This window comes from Grampus griseus (genome assembly GCF_964374135.1).
Source record: "Grampus griseus genome assembly, chromosome: 17".
NCBI lineage: Eukaryota > Metazoa > Chordata > Mammalia > Artiodactyla > Delphinidae > Grampus > Grampus griseus.
In genome coordinates this window covers 15,305,046-15,324,016 of record NC_139011.1, presented here as the reverse complement: position 1 = coordinate 15,324,016, position 18,971 = coordinate 15,305,046, and the positions used below count along the sequence as shown (strand labels likewise).

General features: G+C 44.6%; 1 protein-coding gene across 1 annotated transcript in view; it reads left to right on the top strand.

Annotated features, from left to right (window-relative positions):
- The window catches only part of FER1L6 (fer-1 like family member 6), a gene marked incomplete at both ends in the record, with an annotated part of 146,181 nt that overhangs the window by 40,741 nt on the left and 86,469 nt on the right, over nucleotides 1–18,971 (top strand). The window contains 5 exons of the mRNA XM_082674389.1: nucleotides 4,369–4,718; nucleotides 8,818–8,926; nucleotides 9,668–9,839; nucleotides 13,697–13,817; nucleotides 16,350–16,450. Coding sequence (XP_082530515.1) covers nucleotides 4,369–4,718; nucleotides 8,818–8,926; nucleotides 9,668–9,839; nucleotides 13,697–13,817; nucleotides 16,350–16,450 — 853 coding nt within the window. The remainder of the gene's footprint in view (nucleotides 1–4,368; nucleotides 4,719–8,817; nucleotides 8,927–9,667; nucleotides 9,840–13,696; nucleotides 13,818–16,349; nucleotides 16,451–18,971) is intronic.

Below are 18,971 nucleotides of genomic sequence, written 5' to 3'. Positions count from 1 at the left end.
TCACTCCCTCTCTCTGGGCCTTAGGTTTCTTAATTGAAAAATGAAGAGTTTAGATTAGATAAGAGGTTGGCAAACTGTGATCCATGGACCACATCTGGACTACCACGTATTTTTGTATGGCTCACAAGCTAAGAATGGTTTTTACGTGTTTATTTATTTATTTTTAAAAATTAATTATTTATTTTTACTTGTTGCCGCGCCGTCTTTCTCTGGTTGCGGCGAGCAGAGGCTACTCTTCGTTGCGGTGGGAGGGCTTCTCATTGCGGTGGCTTCTCTTGCTGGGGAGCACGGGCTCTAGGCGTGCGGGCTTACAGTAGTTGTGACACGTGGGCTCAGTAGTCTTGGTTCACAGGCTCTAGAGCGCAGGCTCTGTAGTTGTGGTGCACAGGCTTACTTGCTCCATGGCATGTGGGATGTTCCCAGACCAGGGCTCGAACCCGTGTCTCCTGCATTGGCAGGCAGATTCTTAACCCCTGTGCCACCAGGGAAGTCTCGGTTTTTACTTGTTTAAATGGTCAAAAAAATATGGTGCCCTCAACTCACAATGGGAACTCAAGAGCATGAGTATTTCAGGGAGGTCCTGCTGACTGCACTCAGAGAGCCAGGGCAAGAATGGAGAGTCCCAGCTAATCCACAGAGTCAGGCAAAGGAGTTTTCACCCAAGATAAAGCTCTTTATTTATAAAACCTAAATTAATAGCTGTTAATTCTCTAAATACCCCAATCTACCTTCCCTTTTTTAAGTGCCAATGCAGTCTTCCTCTGCACTACAAATTTGCATTGATCAATGTATATATTTGTGTATATGTGTGTATGTGTGTGTGTATGTATATATTTGTGTATATATATTTATATATATATATACACACACACACACACATACACATTATACTGAAGGCTTGGCTTAAGCAGAGAATGAGATTTACACATTTTTGTGCCCTGCACAGAGTGACACCATAGAAACGCCTTAATAAATATCTACTGTTTAAATATTCATGATGTGGGAGGATTTGCCACAGGATTTCTTTATGCAGAAAACACACTCTGTCCACCTACAGGATTTCTCAACCAGACATAAACATGTTACCCACAGACTTCCCTGGTGGCGCAGTGGTTAAGTATCCACCTGTCAATGCAGGGGACATGGGTTCGAGCCCTGTTCCGGGTAGATTCACATGTATCAGAGCAACTAAGCCTGTGAGCCACAACTACTGAGCCTGCGTGCTGCAACTGCTGAAGCCCACGCACCTAGAGCCCATGCTCCACAACAGGAGAAGCCACCGCAATGAGAAGCCCACACACTGCAACTAGAGAAAGCCCACGCACAGCAACAAAGAACCAACGCAGCCAAAAATAAGTAAATTTAAAAAAAACCAAACAGGTTACCCACAACTTTTCAGAAACATCTTGATGGGTTCAGGGAGATGTATAACAATGGTTTTAAAAGTAGACATTGGGGGCCATGGGAGAGGGACGGGGGGGGAATGGAGAGAGGAAGTTTTCAGGCATAAAACTATTGATAACAGTAAAGCATATGGAAACTTTTCCTCGTCAAAAAGCGGGGGGATGGGCTTCCCTGGTGGCGCAGTGGTTGAGAGTCCGCCTGCCGATGCAGGGGACGCAGGTTCGTTGCCCCGTCCGGGAAGATCCCATATGCCGCGGAGCGGCTGGGCCCGTGAGCCATGGCCGCTGAGCCTGCGCGTCCGGAGCCTGTGCCCTGCAACAGGAGAGGCCACAACAGTGAGAGGCCCGTGTAACGCAAAAAAAAAAAAAACAAACAACAACAACAACAAAAAAAAACAACAAAAAACCGGGGGGATTGTTAAGCAAATTATGATATATATACTTATTAAGAGTAATGGCTAATATTCTAGACATCTCTTAAAGACTTGTATGAAGCACTTAATATTATCTCTTTTAATCCTGGTGAGATAGGTACTATTAACACCCCCATTTTACAGTTGAGGAAACCGTGGCACTGGGAAGTTAAAAAACTTCCACAACTTGAAAATGGCAGACCTGAGAGTTGAGATTTGAACCCAGGCAGTCAAGCTCAGGACCACCATGCTATATACTGCCTGTCAAAATGGAATATTCTGTTGTCAAAGAGATGTTTGCATAGACACTGTATATTTTCCCAAATGCTCTGTATTAAGAAGGGAAACTACTTATGCTAAGAGTAAGTTAAGATCACCAGGTCATTTCAGTTCTACATTTAGAACATATCTCAGAATATTTACTTCTCTCAATCTCCACTACCAACACCCTGGTCCAAGCCACCCCTGTCTTCAGTTTTTTTTTAATATAAATTTTTAAAAATTTATTTATTTTATTTATTTATGGCTGTGTTGGGTCTTCGTTGCTGTGCGTGGGGTTTGTCTAGTTGCGCTGAGCAGGGGCTACTCTTTGTTGCAGTGCGCGGGCTTCTCATTGCGGTGGCTTCTCTTGTTGCCAAGCACGGGATCTAGGTGCAGGGGCTTCAGTAGTTGTGGCTCGTGGGCTCTAGAGCGCAGGCTCAGTAGTTGTGGCACACGGGCTCAGTTGCCCCGCGGCATGTGGGATCTTCCCGGACCAGAGCTCAAACCCATGTCCCCTGCATTGGCAGGCGGATTCTTAACCACTGCGCCACCAGGGAAGCCCACGTCTTGAGTTTTGATGGAGAAGTGGTGCTTGAACCAGTGTGCCCACATCCATTCATTTTTTAAAAAATTTTTATTTATTTACTTATTTCTATTTTAGGAGAAAAGCTAAAGTCTTGACAAAAACATGGTACTAAAACAGGAAACTAAACGAATGCAAAATAAAACACAAAACAAAACAAAATCAAACCAGCATGGACTTCTGTTTCCACCTTTGAAGATGACTGATTCGGGACTTGCCCTAGCACTTTATTTAGTTGTTTTTTAACTTTTTATTTTATATCAGAGTATAGTTAATTAACAATGTTGGGTTAGTTTCAGGTGTACTACAAAGTGATTCAGTTATACATATACATGTACCTATTCTTTTTCAAATTCTTTTCCCATGTAGGTTGTTACATAACATTGAGCAGAGTCCCCTGTGCTGTACAGTAGGTCCTTGTTGGTTACCCATTTTACATATAGCGGCCCACGTCTGTCCTTAGAACCCGTCACATAGCAACCAGGGTGATCTTAAAAACACACAACCGGTTAGGTCACATCTTTGCTTAAACCCCTCTAAAATATTCCCATAATTTCTAGGATACAGTCCAAAATCCTTATCAAGCCTCCGGAGACCCGCTCACCTCTCCAAACTCTTCTCACCTGCTCACTCTCTGGACTCCAGCCACATTGGCTTTCTCTTCCAGTTCCTTCTATCTCCAAGCCCCTTTCCAACTGCCGTGTGCTTTTCCCTCTGCCCAGAACTCTCTCTCCTCTCTCTCTGCCTAATTCCTCTCTCCACGCCACACCAGCCTGTATTTTGTCCTTGCTGCCCAAGATACACCTCCTTCATAGCATTTGTAATGTGATGTGAATATTTATTTGTTTAATGTTTGTATCTGCTTTATTCTCTACTGGGCTCTGTGTTTTGTGTCTACCATGATGCCTGGCACATGTTAGGAGTCAATAAATGTTTGATCAATGAGTGAACAGATGAGGAAGCAAGTTGGCATTCATAGTCTTACTACAATTGTGGACAAACGTAGACATGCATGGAAGAAAGACTAGAAAGGATTGTAGCAAAATGGTGGTTGTGGCTTTTGGTGATGGGATATTCTTTTTTTTAAAATTAATTAATTAATTTATTTTGGGCTGCGTTGGGTCTTTGTTGCTGCGCATGGGCTTTCTCTAGTTGCGGCAAGCGAGGGCTACTCTTCGTTGCGGTGTGCAGGCTTCTCATTGCGGTGGTTTCTCTTGTTGCAGAGCACGGGCTCTAGGCACGCGGGCTTCAGTAGTTGAGGCACGTGGGCTTCAGTGGTTGTGGCACGCGGGCTCAGTAGCTGTGGCTCACGGGCTCTAGAGCACAGACTCAGTAGTTGTGGCACACGGGCTTAGTTGCTCCGCGGCATGTGGGATCTTCCCGGACCAGGGATCAAACCACTGTGCCACCAGGGAAGTCCGGGATATTCTTTTTGGTTTTGCTTTGCTTTGTTTTTTGGCCATGCCCAAAACTTGCGGGATCTCAGTTTCCCAACCAGGGATTGAACCTGGGCCATGGCAGTGAAAGCCAAGAATCCTAACCACTAGGCAACCAGGGAACTCCCCGTGACAGGATATTCTGTAAATATTTTCGCTTGTCTTTTCTTTATATTTTACATTTCTAAATGAATGTGCACAATTTTCATAAAGCAAAAAATAGCCACAGCTTGAAAGCATAACTAGGCGACTGAAGCTTGGTATCTTTACAGGCTTTCTACCCACATTCGGACCTGCCTGGATTAACCTGTATGGCTCACCCAGGAACCAAAGTCTGATGGAAGACTACCAGGAACTGAATGAAGGTTTCAGAGAAGGCGTGTCGTTCAGGGGCAGAATTTTGGTGGAGATTGCTGTGGAGATCCTCTCGGGAGGGACACAGGAGTTTAAATTCTCCAAGGCTCTCAAGGAGCTCAAGCTGTCTTCAAAGGACAAAGACTCCAAATCTTCCAAAGGCTCAAGTAAAGACAAGGGTGACGAAACTGATGGAAAAGCCCAGCAGGCTTCAGACAAAACCAACTCAACAGAGGTCGAGGTGGAGCCTTTCGATGCGCCCCTGGAGGTAGGTCTGAGCGCTGCTCCACCGCGTCTGTGATTTGAGCCCAGAGCAGGGACAGCACCTGCCACAGGCTTCCAAAGACCTGTAGAGGTGACACTGCCCCTGCAAAACGTGTTGGCTCAGCCCTGTATTCCAGGGCTGGTCCTCTGCCTCTTCCTGCTCACATCACAGCCATCTGCTCATGATACATTCCATCCGCGTCCCCCCCAAGTACGGATTCCCATGGCAACCAAAGTAAAAGAGAAATAAAAGTGCTCTGGGGGAGCTGGTGGGAGTGGGTGGTGGGGTGATGGACTGAAGTCTATCCGTGGCCTAATTTTGTTTAGTTTTGTGAGCTTAGCGTACGCTCTGGATGTGAGATAATGTGGAATGAGGGATGAAGAGGAAGAAGAGTGGGTGACAAGCTGTGGGATGAAAGAAAGTGAGAAACCTATTCTCCTGCCCACCCTACCCCCACGGCTGTGGGGAAATCACAGCTGGAAGGAATGGTTATCTTTGCTTGGGATTCAACATAATGCACCGCAGCATCTTTTAGCCCAGTTCTGTGTTATGGTAGAGAGATCTGGGGCTCCAAGAGGAATACAAACCATGAATATCCTCTCAGTTGTTCAGTTCAGCAATAGTACTTTGTAGTTGCAAACGAAGGAATTTTATGTTTTGGTGGGTAGATTATAGCTTGGATGATTCTACCTCTGGGAGTGTGTTTCTCAGGTCATCCAGGCAATAATTTTAGATGGGGAAGGGAGGTAATGGCCAGTCTTCCTGAGCTGTCCATTCCTGGTAGAGACTAGACAGATGGAAGGATTTTTAGTATGTGAGTCACCTTAGCTTTGGAAGAGCCACTTAATTTTACTGCTGGGAGCTAGTAAATCTTAAGAAACAGTGCGGGGGAGAGGTTGTAGCTCAGGGTTGGAAATCTTGGGGATTGGTCCTATTCATGGCTCTGATACTAACACCTCTCCGTGTTTCAGTTTACTCATCAACAGAATGGGGTGGTAATGGTCCCTCTGTCGTAGGCACCTCCTGGAGTGAATGAGGGAATAGTTGTAAAATGGTCCGCAGAGTTCTTAGCACATCCATGGTGAGCAGGCAATACCTTTGCTGTTGCTGTGGTTACCAGTGTGTTTCTATGGTTTACTCCCACCACCAGGGGAAGGTTATTCAGAGCTCTCCACCCTGCTTGACTTTTTTTGGACTTTGCCAAAAATTGTGGGTAGCTTAGTGGCCACCTAAACTGATATCCCCTGTATCTGTCCCTGTTGAATGTCCCATTCTTTTCTAAACAGAGATTGCAAAGTGGAAAGGGGCTAGTTGAAGATTTCTTTAACCTAAGTCAATATCTTCAAGATATTTTGCTGAGGTCATCAGAAAAAGTCAAGTCTAGCAGAAAGCCAGGGTGACTGGGAACTTATGTGGGGTAGAGCATCCACTTTTCTACAAGGCCAGGGCGTCATCTTGGCTATTGCGTTGTCTGAGAGGGGAAAATTCAGACCTTTATTTCATTCAAACTTTTATTTCATTCAAACCCTTATTTCTCCTTCCTCCTCTCTTAATCTTGGCTTTCTGGTTTGTGGTCAGTTCCTTGCTGTGTTTATTAGTTATCTATTGCTGTATAACAAATTACCTCCAACTTTAGCAGCACGAAATAAACAAATGTTTATTTCCTCTGTGGGTGAGGAACTTGGGAATACCTTAGCTTGGTGGATCTGGCTCAGAATCTCTCATGAGGTTCCCATTTAGATGTTGGTAGGGGCAGCAGTTATCTGAAGGCTTGACTCAAGCTGTAGGGTCTAATTCCAACATGGCGCACTCACATGGCTGTGGGCAGGAGGCCTCAGTTCCTCACTACATGGACCCTTCCATAGGCTGCTCGAGTGTCGTCATGGAAGTTGACTTCCCCCAGAGTGGGTGATCCGAGAGAGAGCAAGGCAGAAACTGCTATGTCTTTTATGACCACATCCATGGAAGTCACACCCTGACATTTAGGCCACATTCTAATTGTTAGAAATGAGCAGCAAGTCCAGGCCATGCTGAAAGGGGTGTGGGGGGGAATTAGCCTTCACCTTTTAAGGGGAAGATTTTCCAAGAATTTGTGGACATATTTTAAAACCACCACACTGGGCTCCTCCTTTTCCCAGAGTCTCAACAGCTCAGAGTTTGCCCTTACCAACGTGGTAACATCCTTTTTCTGCAGCATCTTCTTTTTTAGCTCTCCAGGGTCCTCCAGCTCTAATCTCCTTTGCTGCAGCCTTACTCTCATTGCATATCTGGACAAATGAAATCCCATGTTGCTGGCTTTCAAAACTCACCCTCATCACCACCATCAAAGATTTTCTCCCTTAGGTCAAACTTTGTATTCATTTTTAAATCCTCAGCATTGGAAGGAATAAAAATAGAGTCTGACTCCATGAAATTTATGGTTATAGAAAGGGAGATAAGACATAATAAATATACAGGAAGTGGAAAGTGATTAAGTGTGATAAGTAGGGACAGAGAAAGTGCTATTATTTCCTGGAGTGAGTACAGTATAATGATTAAAATGCTGGGCTCCCAAGTAAGACAGCTGGGTTTAAGACATGGCAGTATGGTGCAGTGGTTACTGCCCCAGCCTCTGGACAAACATTCCCTCTGTTTGAATCTTTGAGCAAGTGACATAAGCTCCTTAGGTTTATTTCCAATAATAACCTTTACTTCATCGGCTCACAGTGAGGATTTAATGAATTAATACAACAAAGTGCTTATTAGAACAGAGCCTGGCACATAGTAAGTGCTCAATAAGTATTAGTCATGTTTAGTAACTTTGGACAGATATCTTAATCTTTCATGGAATTGCAGTGTCTTCATCTTTAAATGGGTATAATAGAAAGATCCCCCTCCTAGGATAGTTATGAGAATTACATGAGGTAATGTAGGTAAAATTCTTAATACCACATCTGACACATAGTAAGAGTTCTGTAAACATTACCATCATCATTTTTCTAACTCAGGGAGTCAGTGGATGCTTCCAGAAGAAGAGGCATTTGGGTTGGACCTTGAAGGGTGGGTGGGATTAAGACATGAATTATAGTTGAAATACTTATGGGGACTGCCACTTGCAGCATTGATATGAGTAGGCTTTATAATAGGTATTGCACATGGATGATCTCATTTCTTCCCCGTGTAGGTCCTCCTATGATGTTTATTTCACAGACAAGGAAAATGACACCCGGGCAATGGGCATGGCTTGCCCAAAGTCAACAGCTAGGAAGTAGCAGAGTTGGGATTTGAAGAGGGGATTGGCTGGCCTTGGAACCTGCTGTCCCTCTTCCAGGCTCTATGGCCTCCATTCCCTTCAGGTCTCTGAGTGGTTTTTAACCTCCTCCCAGATAGTAAACTTGGCCCCATGAAGGCGCGATAAGGGGCTGGCTTACAGCCAAGGGACACAGTGGTGGCAGGTGGGAGTGGTGTGTGCTCTGTGACTAAGAGCCAGCACTAGGTCCCCACCCTGTCCCACATTTTCTGGTCAACAGAAACATTTCCTGCTGATGCCAACAGCACAGGAGGCTCGTGTGTGAAGGAAGGGTCTCAAAAAAGAGAGAGGAACAGAGGTCAGGGCTCTTGATTGAAGGGAGCTCTTAATCTATGAAGCCACGACTGCTTTATTTCCTTAAATGAACCGTATTGCTTTTTCTGTTGAGTTTAATAAGTCCAAGGGTAAAACCAGAAAGAACAGACTATAAATCCAGCTCATTCAGCCTCTTCGCTCAGAGATGTGATGCTGTGTCATGTGGTATCCCAGCTACCCATGCTCCTTGAACAGTCAACCTCTTAGAAAGATAGGTATACCAAGCTTACCTTTAAAATAAAAGGAAATTTGATTGTAAGGTTGAAGCTCAGGAGGTGGACACTACATCATTCTAGATAAATGGCTGAATTTGGATTTGCAATTTGTAGGTCCTGGTTTCTGCCAGTCTGATTAGAGGGGAAACTATGTGCCATTTCAGGCTGACACCAAGACTCAAGTTTCTATAAATTACCTTGGACCGGGTTGGCATCACTAATTCAGCTTCCTCCTGCTAAAAAAAGAGCCAGCCCTGTCTAATGTATTTTTTTCTTTCTATAGATTGTACCAGAAAAACAAGAGGAATTTTTACTCTTTGGAGCATTTTTTGAAGCTACCATGATTGACCGGAGGATTGGAGATAAACCCATTAGCTTTGAAGTTTCTATTGGTAAGTGCAGACAAGCACGGCGCCTGGCACATGACATGAACTTTATACCTACCTCTTAAATAAATGAATTCATGTGTTACGTGAAGATGGTAGCACTCTGCTGGAGGTTTGCACCTCAGGAAGAAATGAATAAATCCTTATCCACTCTGGTGTCAATATGTAAGGGATAGATTTATTTTCATACTTAAAAAAAGGATTAAGAGTATAATTTGCATTCAGACAGACTTGGACTACTAATTCTGGTTCCCTTAATTGCTCTGGGTCTCAGTTTCTTCGTCTATAAAATGGGAATAATGATAACTCCTCATGGAGCTGTTGCAAGGGTTTAATGAGTTAATGCATGCAACATGCCACACATATAATAGGTGCTGTTATTATAACTCCCAGCAATCTTCCTGGACTGATGTACATCTGGGAAAACCACTCCAAGAAAGAGCATTCCATCAGAGAAGGTCTTGATTTATATTTGGGAAGTTCTCCATCAGTGGAGCAGAAGGAAATGGAGATGGAATCCAGTTAATTTGTAACTTAAGTAATTTTTACAAAAAAACCCTAAGATGTATGTTGATGATGGCTTAGTGTCATTGTTAATCTTATTTCTTTGGTCTGCCCATCACTCTACCTTCATACTGAGAGCTTATTTCCCTGCCCTGGGAAGACATAAACTTGGATCCTTTCTGCCAAGCAGCCTGATTCTGCTATTGACACCTGGCCCTTCTCCCCTTGCTACTGGCTCTTCAGGTAACTTTGGGAACTTGATTGATGGGGGATCGCATCATGGGAATAGGAAGAACTCAGTTGACCCAGCTGAAGAAGATGCCCTTCCACTGCTGCATGAAGGAGAAGGGGACGCAGCCATGCCCATGGTCTCCACCACTCACCCCGAGAAGCCACTCGTGACAGAAGGGAACAGGTAGGAGACACAGCAGGTGAGAGTAGCCAGGGTTTCTGACAGTAGAAGCTTGACCAATTTCTGGGACTATTTGATTCAGTTCTTCCCTAAAACTGGAAACATTCTTTATCTTATTTATAAGAACAAGGTGCAGGGCTTCCCTGGTGGCGCAGCGGTTGAGAGTCCGCCTGCCGATGCAGGGGACACGAGTTCATGCCCCGGTCCGGGAAGATCCCACATGCCGCAGAGCGGCTGGGCCTGTGAGCCATGGCCACTGAGCCTGCGCGTCCGGAGCCTGTTGCTCTGCAACAGGAGAGGCCACAACAGTGAGAGGCCTGCGTACTGCAAAAAAAAAAAAAAAAAAAAAAGAAAAAAGTGCAAACAAGGGCAACATGGTAAGTGCCACTCTCCTGAATTCTTAGTAACATGTTGACAGCTCTCCAAACGACACATCCAGGGGATTCATGTAAGGGCAGAGCAATGATGATGGTTATTATTATCGTATCTGAAGCTCCATTCATTCTATAACTTTGAAGCATAACAAGGTAGGAAGGTCAGATGTTAAAATTTCAATCCCAAATCCTATTAACAGTTGTTATAGTCATCTGAATATAATGTAAACTCAAGTTGGTGGAATTATTAGATACATGATTTATTATCTTATTTTTGCCCACCATCAAACTGAAGAACTCAAAAATGAGCGTCAGCCACCAGAAAAGACCGTTTCAGAAAACTGCTGGGGCACCTACACGTGCCCTCACTGATCGTTAATCCAAGTAACATTTCAACATGCAAAGAGAAGTGAAATTATAGAACTGTCTTAAGAAAGTGATGTCAACCAAATGGTTTATGAGAAGGGAAAGCCACATGTAGAGAGATTCTTCTGTGTTCTGAGCTTTATGCCATGAGTAAAAAAATACGATCTCACTGGATTGTCATAAGAGAACATTGCTCTCCCTGTTCACATGTGAGGGGATGGGAACCACATCGTTAGTTCTCTTCAATCTTCGCTCTTCTCTCTCTGGGCACGAACCCATGGCTTACCGACCACTGTTAGAATAATGACTCTCACATCTATTTCCCCAGATGGGCTTCTTTCCTGAGCAGCAGGTCCAGACACCTCCATTTGGGGGTCCCTGGATTATTCACCAGACTCATTGTCTTCACAGACAACTTTGCCCCTTTTCCTATCTTTCCCATCTCAGAGACTGGTCATAACATTGTCTGCATCCTCCGAGCCACAAATCAGAAAGTTGGCAAGTGTTCACTTTTCCTTTCCTACCCGTATCCAATGAGTGATGAAGTCTGGTCAATTCGAGTTCTCCAGTGTGTCCTCTATTGCCATTTCTTGAATCTGGCCTGTCAGCACCTTTGGCCTCAATTATTTTAAACACCTCTTACCTGGCTTGGATCTGTTTCAAGAAATTCACCGAACTGTCTATCTGAACTCCCCAGTCCCCTGATTGACATTATACATTCGCTGTCTGTGGCTTTCAGAATTAATTTCAGGGGACATTTTTTTTTTTTTTTTTTTTGCGGTACGCGGGCCTCTCACTGCCGTGGCCTCTCCCGTTGCAGAGCACAGGCTCCGGACGCGCAGGCTCAGCGGCCATGGCTCACAGGCCCAGCCACTCCGCGGCATGTGGGATCTTCCCGGACCGGGGCACGAACCCTTGTCCCCTGCAAAGGCAGGCGGACTCTCAACCCCTGCGCCACCAGGGAAGCCCAGGGGACATATTTTGTTGATTTGATCCCTACCCACTTCTCTACGATAACCTCTGGGTATTCCCCAAACCCCAGCGTTCCCGCACCGTCATTCCCCAGATGGGTCCTGTGGTTTGCCGTGTCTGGGCCTTTGAACACGCTCTTCCTTCTGCCAGAGGCAACAAGCACCCTCCTCAGAACTGCTCGCTTCCGTTACCTTTCAAGACTAAGTTCAAGTTCCCTTCCCTTAATCCCAAGTCTTATTTGGACCTTCTCTACTCACCTGCATCAAACACTAATCACACTGCATTAAGATATTTTTACTAGTCTGTCTCCCTATTAGACTGTGAGTACCTGAGGGCAAAGGACTGTGTCTTGTTCACCTTTGGATCTGCTCATCTCCATGCCAGGCACGTAGTAGACGCTCATAACTGTTTCTGAATGAGTTAAGCACATGCTATAACTGGGTTGGGCACAGGGTACTATGTGGGTAGAGGGGGGCAGTGGAGGGGGTGAAGAGTTGGGAAAGGTCACAACAAGGGCGACATCCTAAAGGGCGAGAACGAGCTTAAGGGACAGAAAGCGACTGTCTGGGACAAAGTAGGAAGCAGTAAGTGAAAATAATAATTTTTGAGCATGGCCTACATTTTCTAAATCCCGTCTCTCCCATGGACCACCCTCCCCCTCCCACAGACCACCTTCTTTGGGGTCTTTTTTATGGGTCCCTGGCAGCCACCCTCCTTTACACGCACCAAAAAGGACCCCAAACTTCCCAGCCCTTTAATGGCTTCTCTGTCCAGTCTCGAAACTGAGGACATCAATGAATGGGATCTGCAGCTCTGGGAGGCTTTTATGAGACTCTCATTGGTACTCTGCATCCTTTCGCCGGGATCCTTTTGGCAGTGAAAACATCCCCACCTTGTTAGACTAGCCCGTTGTTGACTGTTGGAGGGGATGTCAGGGGATGTAGTGTGGGAAGGGTTTGAGAGGAAATGAGAGCTCTATGGAACCCTCAGATGGACCTCACATTAGTCCTGACAGGCTGGCTCGAAGAGACCAAGATGCCATGCTGGTGTTTTGGGGCTTTATATTCCTGTCACTATATCGAGGCTCTGTCCATAGTGGCAAGCCAGGGTGGCAGCAGCTGAACTGGAAGATTCTCTAGTAGACCACCACACACACACATGCACGCATGTGCACACACAACATACACACACATGCACATACACACACAATTTGTCTGTTGCCTCCATGACAAGCCTGGCCTGCCTTCCACGTTTCTCTTCACACAGACCCGGGTGTGTATGGGACAGTTACAGGCGGCTGAGGGCAAACCTAGTTAAGAATATCGCTGTCTTTAGGCAGGGAACTTCAGCTGTTTGCTACACCTCTCCCATCTTCCCTGCTTTCACATCCATCCCTTTCCTCCTTGGGAACTGAATTCTACTGGTTAGTTCCTTCTTTTCTGTCTTCAGTCTCATCCTCTTAACTTTTTTCTTATCATTTAAGCACATCCAACCATCGCCATCAGCCATTCTCTTTGGCTCCACAGCTCCCCTTCCAGCTACTTTGCCATCCCTCTCGTCCCTGCTTAGTCAAGCAGGTCATCTGCATTACCGGCACCAATGCCCAGCAACAATACATTTTGTATGGATGGATGAATGGACGGCAAGCCATGGGATGCTGACGTTTAGTTTGAAGCACATGACTTCATCTTCATTAATATTATTACCCTCTTAGATTTCTCTAGCGATTTCAGTTTATAAAATACATTCACATCTGTTATCTCGGTTGATCCTTACACAGTCAGGGCCCAGCATATAGACATTAAAAGGAAAAAGATGTTAGTTTTTCTCCTTTCTCTCTTCTCTCAATTGGAAAGAGAATTTCTCCTTGAAGGGGGCTTGCCTTCCCTCTTGTGAGATCATTTCTAAACTTTGCCCTGGGTCAGAGGGTGGTAGCTGTTATTACCTCACCGCTGTAGCCATATAACAGTTCGTTGCTTATTGTCTATGGATCCCCAAGTAAAGGCTAAGGATGGAATTAATAGTTTGACTATTTTGTCATCACCCTTCCCCCAACCCACCCAGAACATACAAACATGAACAGGTTACTGGGATTGTCTGAAAAACACTGATCACCAGCTAACTTCCAGACCTAATGTGTTTTCCCAGGAATTACAACTATTTGCCATTCGAGGCCAAGAAGCCCTGTGTCTATTTCATCAGTTCTTGGGGAGACCAGACGTTTAGGCTACATTGGTCCAACATGCTGGAGAAAATGGCGGACCTCCTGGTAGGTGACTCTGACAGGTGATGGATTTGAATATTGGGAAGCTGGAGGCAAAGGGGATTTTTTTCCACCCAGTAGAGGGTCTTGACCTCAGTTTAAATACAAGTGAATTGAGGCTGCTGCATTTGGAGGACACCTGGCTCCTACCGCACGGACCCAGGGGAATGAGAATACATTTTGCAAAATCCCTTGACTTTAAATCAAATTATCCAAATTCAAATCCCTGCTCTGCTTCTAACTGTTATAGGACCTAGGGATAGGCCACTTTCCCAATCTCCAAAGGCAAGGGATGGACAGCTTTCTCACAAAATTGATAGATCTTAGCTTCAACTAATATAAAATCCTAAGTCCTTAACACGGTGGACAGTTCCTCCAAGTTCAAGCCCTGACACCTCTCCAGTCCTACATCTCACGTGCTCTTCCTCCTTACTGTGTTCCAAGCACGCTGGTCTCCTTTCAAGTGCCTCAAAGAAACCAGGCTCCTCTGTGCCTCCTAGCCACCTCCATGCTGTTCCCTCTGTCAGGGCTGCTTTTCCCCTTCATGTTTCTCCTGTGAAGCCCAGTCAACCTCCAGGGCTCATACTTAAGCACTTCCTCAGAGAAACCTTCTTACTCGCTCCCTTTTACCCTCTTCCATCATATCCTGCTCTTTTCCTTCAGAATTATTTGAGGAATTGAATGTGTGAAAGTATTTAAAACAGCACCTATATGTGAAAAATACTAGGCTGTCCCACCCAACCCCTGCCGGGTGGAGGGGGGGAAGAAAACCTGGGAACACTGCTCCTTTGGTATCTCCCTCCCTTTGTGATTCCTTTTCGTTTACTCCACATTCCTCTTTCCAGCCCACACATCTCACAGGCAGTGTCCTCTCCTCTCTGTCCCACTGTGCCTCACCAGGGGACCCTGGTCTGATCCCTCTCATTCCATAAAAACCCACACGAAGGAAAGCACACATTTCTCTCTCCCGTTTGCTTTATAATTCTGTCTCCAATTGTGTAAAACACGGTATTGGAGGCTTCCCTGGTGGCGCAGTGGTTGAGAATCCGCCTGCCGATGCAGGGGGCACAGGTTCGAGCCCTGGTCTGGGAAGATCCCATATGCCGCGGGGCAACTAAGCCCGGGTGCCACAACTACTGAAGCCCGCGCTCCTAGAGCCCGTGCTACGCAAACAAGAGAGGCCACTGCAATGAAAAGGCCGCGCACCGCAAGGAAGAGGAGCCCCAGCTCGCCGCAACTAGAGAAAGCCCGCATGCAGCAACGAAGACCCAACGCAGCCAAAAATAAAATTAATTAATTAATTAAAACAAAGCAAAACAAAACAAAACACAGTATTGCCTCTGGCCATGGGGATTGCAGGCATCATGGAGACAGAGTCTGAAAGCGGTCATGGAGGCTGGGTTTGGAGTCACGCCATGGGGAGGCCATGGACTCGCTTTTTATGGCTGGTCTTGCTTCTCCTTCAGACAAAGTAGTTTATTTCTAAAAGGCTTGAACAAACAAATCAGAATTTTCTTATCCCTAGAGGCCATAGTAGCCTTGAGCACTTGTTTCTAATTCTTTCTCAGAGCCAGGATCCCTGCCATGCGTGGCATATCATGGCTAACCTGACTGAATGTTTACTAAGCACGAAGCACGGTTTGAAGAAGTTCACATTTCCCTATGGGGCTATAGGTGGGTACCATTATTGCCAGATTTTACAGATGAGGAAACTGGGCAGAAGTGGGTGAGGTCACCTGATAAAGCCTGGAATTGGATGTCATAGGTAGTCTGACTCCCAAGCCTAAACCTTTAACCGCTCCACAGTGTTGCCTGTACTTATAGTGAAGGGGCAAAGAGGGAAATATATGTCCCTAGGTATGTGATGGAGGATGTCGTTGTTGTAAATTCTAGCAAAGCAGTGGTGACGTGTACATTGCCCCTTGGGTGCCATTTTCCTCCAAGCCATGAAATGGAACCCTAGAATTTAGGATCCAAAAGAAAAGTACAATGATTAAGTAGACAAGCATATAGCCAATGTCATATACAACCTGTCTTCTTTTCCCTCAACACCCCACCCCTGACAAAAACCCCCATAATCAGAAGAATTGATAGCCTGTTAGTTTCGGGGATTATCCAGTGTGGTTATACTCCTATATAACAAACTGGCATGAACATTGCTTTTGAAGTTTTTGATAATTCTATCTAATTTACTCTACTTTGTTAGGTATTTCCCATGACATTAGGTTTCCCTCACAAGGTAGATTCTAAATAAATGGAACTCAGTTCATGAATAAATCTGGGACAGAAACAATGAGTTTGAGCAACACAGGAGAAGACTTGAATCTGGGCCAATTCCAGTTAAGAAAGGAAGGTTCGAAGTTAGAATGCAGTAGCATTTCCCTGTTCAGACATACACGAAAAAACAAGAGATATGTTCCTTCATTTTCAAAACAAAATCTCAGCTCGATATTATTTCTGTGGGTGTTAGAATCAGTATCTCCACTATGGTGTCTCATTCCCACCTCTCATCCCCCCACCTCTGTGGTTTGTTTTCAGGATGAAGGTATAGAGGAAGTGAAAGAACTGATTAAGATTTCAGAGGAAGCCCCGGAAGAGAAAATGAAGATGGTGCTCACTGACTTCGTCAGTCAAAGCAGGTACTGCAGAGACAGCTGTCATCTGGGTAGCTCAGCAGATATGGAATCAGCTTTTAACTACTTAGAAAATGGTCGATTTTACATGCATTCATATGGGCATTGAATAGTGTTATATCCATCTTAATTTTGTTCAGTAATTTAGCTGCAACTGTGGGCTCACTACTGCTTCCTGACACTTAGCTAAAACATAAAGCAAAGGGGGGAAGAAAAAGGAAAAGAGAAGAAAAGAAAGACTGCAGAGACATTTTATGAAACAAGAAAAATGCTGGTAGTGTCAGTGTCCAGCGTGGCTCTTTGCATCTGGTAGGTACTCAACAACTATTTGGCAAGTAGATGGATAAATTATATCAAATGCTATTTAATAGAATTTTTGTACACCACATTAATAAGCACCAATTAATGACTTTTATTCCAGGAGGTAGACAATATAATAAAAGATGAAAAAACAGGGTGTATTAGTTATCTATTACAGAGTAACAATAACCCTCAAATTTAGTGGCTTACACATATTTATTATTTCACAGTTTCTTGGGTCATGAATGCAGGTGTGGCTTAGCTGGGTCCTTGGCTCAGGACCTCTCCCAGGCTGCAGTCAAGGCATTGACTAAGGCTACAGTTACCTCAGGGCTCAACTGGGAAGGACTCACTTCCCAGATCACTCATACGGACATTTGCAGAATTCAGTTCTTCATGAGCTGTTGGACTGAGGATGATTGAGGACTCCAGTTCCCTGCTAGCTGTTGTTTGGAGGTCATCCTCAATTCCTTGCCATGTGAGCCTCTCCAAGCTACCTCTCACAACATGGCAGCTGACTGCATCAGAATGAGTAAGAAAGAGGAGTCAGAGAGAACATGCCAATAAGACGGACATCACGGTCTTTTATAACCTAATCTTGGACGCGACATCCCATCAGTCTTGATGTCTTCTGTTAAAAGCAAGTCACTAGGACCAGTGCACATTCAAAGGGGATGAATTGCACAATGGCAAGAAGAGTAGGAGGTGGAGATCATTGGGGCCATCGTAGAGGCTGCCTTCCCCATAAGGAAACAACCTGATGAATTGGGTCAAGACGTGAGCAATACTGAGAATTTGTTGTAATAGAATCAATGGAAAAGGAATAGCTATTCATGTGATGGAAAGAAAAAAATTAATAGATTCTCGTGTTCAGCTTTGTAAGTTTCGTCTTTCCTAATCTCTCAACTACCCAAGCCTTTTTTACTTAAAAAAAAGAAAGCAAAGAAATAAATATGTAGTTTTTTCTCTCTTTCTTTCTTTTCTGTGTTTCACATAGAAGCAATATATATCAGTGCTACTCCTGCTGTGAGCTAAGTGTCACCTGCAAATCCCTTGAAGCATCCTTAAAAGCTTCATGGTCATATTTTTAGAAACTGGGGGCAAATTAATAGCTCAATAACTTTTCTCTATAAGGGGGTTACTTGGAAGTGATAATTATTCCCTTTTCTCTTCAAGTTTAAAGCCAACTGAAAAAAATATTCATGAGGGTCAGACAGAGATCAAACGTTCATTTTATATTTGGTAAACCTGGATTTGAGAAAAAAGTTTGTACCTTAGGTCAAGGAGACTTTGTGGTCCCCCCAGCTGTTTGAGGTTGAGCAGTTGGACTTTGGGGCTTCCCCCCAGAAGGGACAGGCCACCTGCTGTGTTCAGGTGAGGAGGCCACCCACAGCTGGCAGTGGGTGGGGTCTGAAAGACGAGGAATGGACAGAATCACGTGCCAAAGTCATCTACCCCCATTCTGATGGGGAAATAAGTTACTTCTCCCCCTGTGAGGACGGGAGAGAGATTAGAAGCATCCATAATGTTTCCTAGAGGTGATCCATTCTGGGAGTGGCATGGATTCCTTCTGCCTCTAGGAAAGAAAGGGAGACAGGTGGCACCAAGACTCCCTCCTCAAAATAGACTCCTTTTTATTCTTTTTAAACATGAAGAGAAAATGCAATGACTAGTATGTCCAAAGAGAATTTCTGATTGAAGTTTCCAGTTACCAGCAGGCAGAGCTCTGGTGTGGGACCCCTCCCTGGGAGGTGTGTCATCTTAGATCCCCCTTTTGTTCTTTTGTAATTGATTCTTTTCATCACAGAAATACTACATGCTCATCTTCAACAACAACAAAATGCAGGATGTATAAAGGAAAAGTGTTCTCAACTCTCTCTCCAGTCCCACTCAGAGAGAAGAGTTCGATTTGTCTTCCTTTTTTCCTGTGCATTTGCAAACACACATTCATAAAAATACTCTATTTCTTCATAAACGTCACACACTTTGTTCAGCAGATTGCTTTTTCACTCAGCAGTGTATCACTGGTATCTTTCTCCAGTAGCACCTAATACTCGTCCCCAGTGTTTAATCACGTGATATGTATCATGTAGTATTTAACTAGTCCCTTATATTTAAATTGTTCTGATTTATTTTGCTACTATAAACAATGCTACAATAAACATTACTATGTAAACATATTTTTGCAAGAATCTTCAGTTATTTTTGAAGGGTAGAATTCTAGTAT